Below are 9,438 nucleotides of genomic sequence, written 5' to 3'. Positions count from 1 at the left end.
AGCAAAAGAAATATGTAATAAAAAAATAAAGATATATTACGACAGAGACATTTTTCGATAAGAAAAGCCCCACTAAGATTTTTATATTCTTTCGCGATCTATTCAACTAATTATTTCTCACAATAGATAGGATATACGATACGATATGATACGTGCCTTCTACGCCTGCTGGATAAATAAGATAAATGTTAATCTTCAAAGTCGAAAACGCATACAAATTTTATCGCCGACATATTGTAAAAGAATAAAAAAAAAAGGACGAAAAGAATAATTCATTATCTTTTCGTAATAATTCTCTATCTCTATCTCTCTAGCTCTATATTTCTCTTTCTTAGATTTAAAACAAAAATTTTTTTCCTCTCTTTTTACGAAGTCATAACACTTAAAAAAAAAAAAAAAAAATGAGAGCAAAAAAAGTATTCCAACGAAAATTTAATTATCTTTTCATTAAAATCCAGTAATTAGAGTATATATATATATATATATATATATATATATATATATATATATATATATTTATTGTTGCAACTGGTCAAGATAACCTCCAAAATATGCATATTAAAAAATTAATACTGATGTGTCACTAAAATCTGATAATCTTTAAATACACAAAAACACAAACACACACACACACACACACAAAATTAATTAAAATAAAAATTATTTAATAATTTGCATCTGTATACCTTATTGCACCTGCGTTGCTTATCATTGCAATATGTTAACATAACCTTTACAAGATATTTTATATTCGTCTCAATTTTTTTCTCTCTTCTTTTTTTTTTGTTTGGCAAATTTTTTATCTTGGAAACACAAGCAAAAATGTTATTCGAACGAAATTACATAAAACGGGAGGATGAATTTTATAAGCCCGATCGGATACACATCTTCATGTGAAATTTATTTCCTCGTAACAACTATCAACTATATTTTATTATAGATGGCCATCGAATAATGCGATTGCTACATAGAAACTACGTAAGTAAGTTTTAACGTTGATAACGTTCTCTCTTTCGTCATAGTCTTGTTATTTCCATTTCTATCTCTATTTCCCTATCTTTCCTTTAAATTATATAATTAATCTGTCTGAATGTGTGAGAACCAAACGAAATACATAATTATCGATGCAGCTAATTTAAAGAGAAACATGAAAAAAAAAAAAAAAAAAAAAAAAAAAAAAACATTTCTAAACAAAAAAAAAAAAAAATATATATATAAAATAATAAAACAAATGAAACCTTTTAAGTAATATTTAATACGATTATCACGTGATAATATTCTTTGTCAAATAATTGTCTACCATTCGCACATTTAAATGTGCCAATGAATTGTCACTTTTTGATGTATAAGTTGACATTAAAAAAAAAGAAAAAAAAAATGAAAGACAGAGAGAGAGAGAGAGAGAGAGAGAGAGAGAGAGAGAGAGAGAGAGAGAGTGAGTGAGTGAGTGAGTGAGTGAGCGAATAAGAGAGAAAGAGAGAGACGGAAGGAGGAGGGGGAAGGAGAGAGGGAAAAAAAGAAGATACGTGGACTTTCGTAGGAACGAAAAGTAGAACGGATGACGGCAAAAGGTAGTAGGTTGTAAGGTTGGGCCGCCATTTTGGAATTGTTTTGAACGAAACATTTATAACGGCGGGAATATAAATTAGAACGTACAAAACATTTGAATTTGACTTCTTCGATAATTTAATTAAACGATTAATTTAATATACCTAACATCTGCAAAAAAGATTACGAACGTTGATACATAATGCAATATAATTTCGTCAATTTTTATAACGTTCAAAAACTATTACAAGATCGAGATCCATAATACGATTAGAAAATTTTCTAATCTACTAAGTCTATCAAATGTTCATGATCGATATATATACAATATATATATATAATACGATATAGTAAATTTCTAATCGTATAAATTTCAAATGCTTACGATCAAGATTATCCGCTAGAATTTCGTAAAAAAAAAAAAAAAAAAGAGAGAAAAGAAAAATAAGAAAACGACTAAGTAGAATTGATTCACTAACCTGTTATCTCTGAATAGACACTTGAGTTCCTCAAGAATAACTTTTCGCATCCGTTTCTACGCTATCCTCGTCCAAGAAAATTAGGATTCGTTCGTCCAATAAAATCGTAAGGATGCATCATATTCGTATATATTCCAACGATCACGATTCTTCGAATAAGTTGAGGAATAAGAAGATGGAGGATCTTCGAAGTTGAATAGAAATAACGAAGTGGTGCACCGTCCTCGACGAATTCATCGATGACGATGATGATGATGATGACGATGACGATGATGATGATGATGATGATGATGATGAAGATGATGATGATGACAATGATGATGACGTTGACAAGTTAGAAACTTGCTTTCTTTTTCTCTTCGGTAAACTCTCTTTTCCGTGAGAAAGTTCACATGTACGAGGGACGACGACGACGACGACGACGACGATAACTACAATGACGATAAGTGTAAGGTCAGTCACGATCAAAAAATTTCGTGTCGTCTCTCCTTTCCCATTCCGAGAGGATGACGACGTTCACAAACGACGACAACGACGAAGACGACGACGACGACGACGAAGAAGAAGAAGAAGAAGAAGAAGAAGAAGAGGACGACGATGAAGAAGAAGACGACGAAGAAGAGTCGGGCGAAGAAGACGACTACTACATTGACTTTATTCGTGACAAGCATCTCTCTCATTCACTATCTCGGCCCTCGTTCGGCTCCTTAAAGAAGAAAAAAGAAAAACAAATGGAATAGAAGATGCGTATTCACGAAAGAAAAGAAAGACAGAATCGAACAGAAAGAAATCAAGAAAAAAGAGAGAGAGAGAAAGAGAGAAAGAGAGAGAGAGACAGAGAGGGGGGAAAAGTGATTAAAACAGAATAATTATTTTCAACGTTATACAAAATTCATCTCGATACTCGCTATACACAAATGTCGAGTGCGTGTGTGCGTGCGCGTATGTGAAGCTCGGTAAAATTCGGCGAACTTCGGTATTCCCGGTAATTTCGAGTTACAATTTTATAAAGAATTTTATTTTTGTTACGTTTTAGAAACATGACTCTAGAGAAGCAACCGGATTTCTCGGATTTATTTTCAGGTTTATTTGAAAAACGACGAAGAAAATGGAGAATATCGAGGGGGAAATATAGGGAAAGAATGGACGATTGGAAAGAAGAGAGAGTTTAGGGGAAAAAGAGAGGTTAGGGGAGAGAGAAAGAGAGAGAGAGAGAGAGACAAAATACAATGATCGCGCACAAATCTACTTCCTTATGAGAAAGAGATAGATAAAGAGACAGAAACACGATGATCTTCCCTATCCTTCCCTTTTTCCCTCTTTTCACATATGTTCAATATATAAATAAATAAATAAATATATATATATATATATATATATATATATATATATATAGAGTTTCTTATTAGGGAAAAATACTAAAAACAACAATATATATATATATATCTTTTTGTAACATTCTAAACTCTCTCTCTCTCTCTCTCTCTCTCTCTCTCTCTCTCTCTCTCTCTCTCTCTCTCTCTCTCTCTCTCTCTTCTGACGTATATATAAATTCGATTTACGTAGGTTGGTGATACAACACGACGCGATGAAGCGCGTAAAACGTTGGAGTCTGACGTATCCATAATATATACATACGTACAAATACACATATACACACACCACATATATATATATATATATGTATATACATATATACATGTACACACATAGTAATACGATGCACACGCAGCTTCGATCTCATCGTCGTACTTTCGATGGAAATTTCCGGCTGCCAGAGACAGTGTCGAGCACTCCACACGAGTTTCGTTCTCTCTCTCTCTCTCTCTCTCTCTCTCTCTCTCTCTCTCTCTCTCTATATATATATATATATATATATATATATATATATATATAACACCGGCGAAATCGACGAATTCTAGGATCCCAGGCGTAACCTAACCTTACCTCTCCAACTTTGTCAATTCTCTCTCTTTCTCTTATAAAAATTCAGAATGTTTCTTTAATTTTGAAGTTAAATATTACTGCCGATTGTTTTTTTACACGATTCTCTCTCTCTCTCTCCCCCCCTCTCTTTCTGCCCTCCCATTTCCACTCTCACCATCCCTACTTTTCTCTCTTTCTCTCTCATTCATTCATTCTTATGAATTCAGTATGTTACTATTATTTTGAGGTTAGATATTTTACTACACATTGTTTATTTGTTGTACCAATTTATCATCCTATCTCTCTCTCTCTTTCTCTCTCTCATTCTTACGAATGAAATAGTATTTCGTCGAAATTTTTAGGTTAGATATTTCTACGAGAACGTTTGTTTCTATGCAGATACATGTATGTACGATATACTTTCTGTATCTTTTCCTTTCTCTCGTTCTCCCACGTCATCGTGCGTCGGTGTTGACTATAAAGTTGCTACTTTTTGCCATGCAATCGAAAGAGATTACACTGTTGGGATTCGATCGGCGGAACGGAGCCTGGCACGAGTAAAAGTGTGCGGCAGCGGCAGCGGTGGTGGTGGTAGTGGTGGTGGTGGTGGTGGTGGTGGTGGTGGTGGTGGTGATGGTGGCGGTGGCGGCGACTGCTTCGACGATGATGGTGGTATAGAGGACGAACGGAACACGCGACACCACACACACCAAAACGTTTGATAGAACGAGAAAGAAATAGAAAGAGAGACGTGACTCTTTCCATCTCTATCGCTCTTATTTGAGGACGAGGACGACACAACGACGACGTATAACATACTGTATTATTACATCTTAAGAAACCGTTCGTTTGTTCGTTCGTCGCAAGTCGAGGCACGAGGTAGCCACATACGTCATCGAGAAAGATAGTCGAAAGAGAGAGAGAGAGAGAGAGAGAGAGAGAGGGAGGGGGGAAGGAGAACTCATTCCTTTTGCGACTTGTTTACGTTTTACCAATACAGACACATTACCGGCGTATATGAAAGAGATAGAACGAGAGAGAAAGAGAGAGAGAGAGAGAGAGAGAGAGAGAGAGAGACAGAGAGAGAGAGAGAGAGAAAGAGAGAGAGGGGAAGAAAAAGAATTACACTATTGTACGCGCAAAATCCAGGATCGTATCCGTTTTAATTGTCACATGCGAATCATTTCTCGTGATTTGAAGTTTTCGAAGACAGTTCGAAACCGCGAGACTCGAAAGAGGTTAGGTTGTTCTGTGATATCGAGAAGAGATAGACAGATAGATAGATAGATAGACAGATAGAGAATTATAGAGAAAGAGAAAGAGAGAGAAAAAAAGAGAGCAATAGATAGAGACAAAAAAAGATGCAGTGTTAGAGACAAAGATATAAATAAATAAAGAAATAAAGATAGAAAGAAAATAATAGAAAGAGACACTTACCTCCTCTCTGCTAAGTTGGCCAGTGTCTCTCTCTTCAGGGACGGGCCCGATGATCGCGTAGCCGCATGTTCCGTTTATGCCCCGGCTTCTCGTTTACCCGTCCGGTTCTCTTTGGGCTCTCGTTAGCGACACACAGCCATCTTGCGTAGCAGCGCCTGGTGGCCTGGCTCGGTCGCCTTCGGTGCGGTGGCCCCAGAGCGTGCGATAGAACGAACGAACGAACGAACGAACGAACGAACGAACGAACGACCGACCGACCGACCGACCGAGCGAGTGAGCGAGAGAGAGGACAACGGGTGGATGTGGTTGGTGATGAGTGTTTGTGAGAAAGAGAGAGAGAGAGAGAGAGAGAGAGAGAGAGAGAGAGAGAGAGAGAAAGACTGGATGAGAGACACGGAAAGAGAAGGACAGTGACTACAAACGACGAGGTAGGTGATGGTTATATATATGTATAGTTTGTATATATGTATATATATATATATATATAATGGGTGGTAGAAGAGGATAAAGAGAAACGTTTTCTCTCTCTCTCTTTTTGACGAGGGGTAGAGACGCGAGAGAACGTGAATACAACCAACGAAACGACGTACCAATGCGCCTGCCCGGCTGCCACTGTATATTGCAACAGAGAGAGCGAGAGAGAGAGAGAGAGAGAAAGAGAGAATGAAAGATAGTTGACTACGCGCACACACGCATTGAGGAAAAATATAGTGCGTGTCCCAAACACTTATTCTCTGACGCACGCTTTTACTGCCGCCACACGCAATAAGTGTACACGACGAGACGACAACAACAATATCACTGGGCAGCTGCTGCTATTGCTGCTCTTGTTGTTGATATTGCTTTTGTTTCTGTTGTTACTTTTGCCGCTGTTATTCTATCTCTTTCTTTTTTTGACAGCGCAGCAGCACCTCTCTTATACGCGCCACGGAAAACATCACCACATCATCACAACACGCGCACACAACACACCGATTTACCGAGCGATTATTATTATTATTATTATTATTATAATTTCTATTACTATAAACTACTACTACTACTACTACTACTGCTATTACATTAGTAGAGTAGTATTTTTGAAGAATAAAAATTGTCGACGCACTGTTACCACCACCATCAAACACTACTACCACCACTGTTATTCTTCTCTGTGTCACCGACCACTACCAACACGTTTCTTCTCTTCTTTTTCGTCGTCGTCGTCGTCCTCGTCGTTGTCGTCGTCGTCGTCGTCTTCTTCTTCTTCTTCTTCCTCTTCCTCACTGTTATTACACAGTTTCTTTCTATCGTCCTCCGCCTCCTCTTCCTCCTCCGATGTTTCCACCGTCGTCTCCACTTCCTCTTCTCTCGTCCTCACAGTTTTCGCCACTTTCTCGCACAACACTCTACCGTTCTCCTTATCACGTTCATAATATTATTCCTAACCTCTTCTTATATGCACTCTTTCTAAATAATTTTCTTACGAGAGAGAGAGAGAGAGAGAGAGAGAGAGAGAGAGAGAGAGAGAGTGAGAGAGGGATAGAGACAGAAACAGAGAAATAGAGTGAGAGAGAGAGAGAGAGAGAGAGAGACAAATAAAAATGCAAATAAAATACTTCTTAAAACACGATTATTCTCGTCCAACGTATCAACATTTGATTAATCATATCGATACGATATCAAGAACGATTTCATTACTGTCAACTAATGATTCTACGTTTCTCAATTACCTTTTCCTTTTTCTCTTTTCTTCTTTCTCTTTTCTTTTCCGTTTGTTATGCGGCCACAACGTGTATTTCACATTTACTTAAAAAAAAAAAAAGAAAAGAAAAAGAACTTTGAAACATGATAACACATGGCGCGTGTAACAAGTCGAACGAAAACTTTTGGTTGCCGTTGATTAACTATTATACACACGACACACCAACACTAATTCCTTCTCTTCCTCTCGATTTTCTTTTTTTTCCCCCCACCGCTTTACCACGCGCGGACACGATCCTCTCTACTTGATCGCTCGAGCTCGACTGACGACTGAACTGCCGTTGTCGGTTACTTTTCCTACTATTCGAACACGCACGCCATCTATAACCCTCTTTAGTAAACTTTCCAATCAGGTACGAACCTATTATCCTTGGTATCCCTAATATATTTTGACTTTTTTCTTTCTTTCCTTCTCAATTTTTCTTATATTACTAAACACTAATAATAATATATTTTAGTCGATTATTCGTATACGTCATAAATACTGACATATAATGTGAAAAGGAATAATAATTATCTAATAAGAAAAAAATATCTACAACACGCTAATCCAAAATATCCGTAAGGATCATAAATTTAAATCGTTCTTTCTATAGAATATGTGAAAATTTTCTTAGGACATTTATCGTCCTAAGAAATAAATTTTAGATATTTTTTTAATATTTTCTTTTTCTTTTTCGTTTTCTCCTCTACGAAGTCATTCCTATTATTATATTGAAATTGTATAAGAAACTTTTGTAATAGAATCAAAAACTACATGTCTTTTAGGATATATATATATATACATATACATATATATATATATACCGAAATGAAAAATCCAAATAAATTCTTTCGCATTTAACAACGTTGCAAATAATTATAATTATAATAACAATAATAATAATTATTATTCAACTATTTCTACATAAGACCGTAATCAAATGCAATTTTTTATATTTTAAAAAAGTTTGGATCGAGTCCGTTCGGTCAGTATGTTCATTTTTCAGTCCGTCGGTCCGTCCATCCGTTCGTTCTTTCGTTCGATTATCGTTCGATACGCGTCGCCGATCGACGACAAGGTAATTTCACTCTGGCTTCGTTTGCTTTCCCTTCGAGAGATCAAACGCGGCCCGCCTTCAAAGAGAGGCCTCCCTCTTGGATTTTCCCCCGAAAATGACGTAGTAAAATGTTTGTGAAATACATAGATATATTCGATGGTACTGGGGGAAGGGGGAGGTGAAGGAGGAAGACGATTATAACCGAACGTGTACGAACGTACGTACGAAAGACGTCGTGTATCTTCGTATGTGTTCGTACGACGGCACCGTTTATTTGGGAGTATGAGAGAGAGAGATAGACAGAGGGAGAGAGAGAGAGAAAGAAGGCGCCGAGATACCTCGATGTATACACACACACACACACATACATATGTATATAGATATCTTTCTCTTGTTGAAGTAGAGAAAAACAGAGAGAGAGAGAGAGAGAGAGAGAGAGAGTCACAATGTATTAATAACTTAGTGTACTAATGTCTTTTTGTAAATCATAAAAATAGCGTTAACCAACGCAAGTTGAGTTTACCAACTTTTTCATTCTCTCTCTCTTTCTCTTTTTTTTATCATTCACTGTACAAAGTACAGTTCGCGTAAACAACATCTTTCGAACTGAAAAAAAAGAAGAGAGGTTAAGAAAAGAGTGGAATAGACAGAGAGAGAGAGAGAGAGAGAGAGAGAGAGAGAGAGAGAGAGAGAGAGAGAGAGAGAGAGTGAAACAAAAAGAAAAAAGAAAAGAAACACGGAACACGATCGGTCATCTACATCGTTTGATCGGAAAGCTTTGCATCGAGTTGGTGCTATCTCTCTCATGCACGCATACGATACACAGACTTTCTCTCTCTCTCTCTCTCTCTTTCTCTCTTGTCTCGAAGCCAAGTGAAACCGGATCTTCGTTCGTGGCTCTGGTGCCGTCTAAAAAGGGATGCGAAAGCTCGCTTTTTCGCGATTTCCAGGTCGTACGGGTTGCTCTCGACTCGATCGAAAGAGAGAGAGAGAGAGAGAGAGAGAGAGAGAGAGAGAAAGAGAGAGAGAAACTTACGCATATGCGTGTGCAACGCCAAATGCATTCGCATTTTAAGTGATACGCATTTGGTTGCATTTTTGGAAAAATCAACAAGAAAGAGAAAGAGAAAGAAAAAAAGAGAAAGAGAGAGAGTATTTTACAAGAACGGTACTCACAGGTGGTATCACACATGATAGTTACAGACCTGGCCATAGCTGGTCTTAACGTCATTGGCCAATCAAATATGCCCGCGATTCTCTCGCGT

At 37.2% G+C, this 9,438-nt stretch overlaps 1 protein-coding gene across 20 annotated transcripts in view; it reads right to left on the bottom strand.

Moving 5' to 3' along the window:
* Nucleotides 1-7,413, bottom strand: part of LOC124955012 (homeodomain-interacting protein kinase 2) — a 31,760-nt gene extending 24,347 nt beyond the window's left edge. For 4 of the 20 annotated variants that reach the window (XM_047508780.1, XM_047508787.1, XM_047508796.1 and 1 more), the window contains exon 1: nucleotides 687-1,073. In XM_047508780.1, coding sequence (XP_047364736.1) covers nucleotides 687-728 — 42 coding nt within the window. In that variant the 5' untranslated portion in view covers nucleotides 729-1,073. Of the gene's footprint in view, nucleotides 1-686; nucleotides 1,076-2,027; nucleotides 2,734-4,373; nucleotides 4,764-5,390; nucleotides 6,852-7,102 lie in introns of those variants that run through there. The other 16 variants (XM_047508798.1, XM_047508788.1, XM_047508783.1 and 13 more) reach the window with 11 other exon arrangements.
* Nucleotides 7,414-9,438: the final 2,025 nt, after the last annotated feature.

This window comes from Vespa velutina, chromosome 17, assembly GCF_912470025.1.
Source record: "Vespa velutina chromosome 17, iVesVel2.1, whole genome shotgun sequence".
NCBI classification, from domain to species: domain Eukaryota; kingdom Metazoa; phylum Arthropoda; class Insecta; order Hymenoptera; family Vespidae; genus Vespa; species Vespa velutina.
Note: the sequence above shows the minus strand (reverse complement) of the source record. Positions and strands in the feature narration are given on the sequence as shown.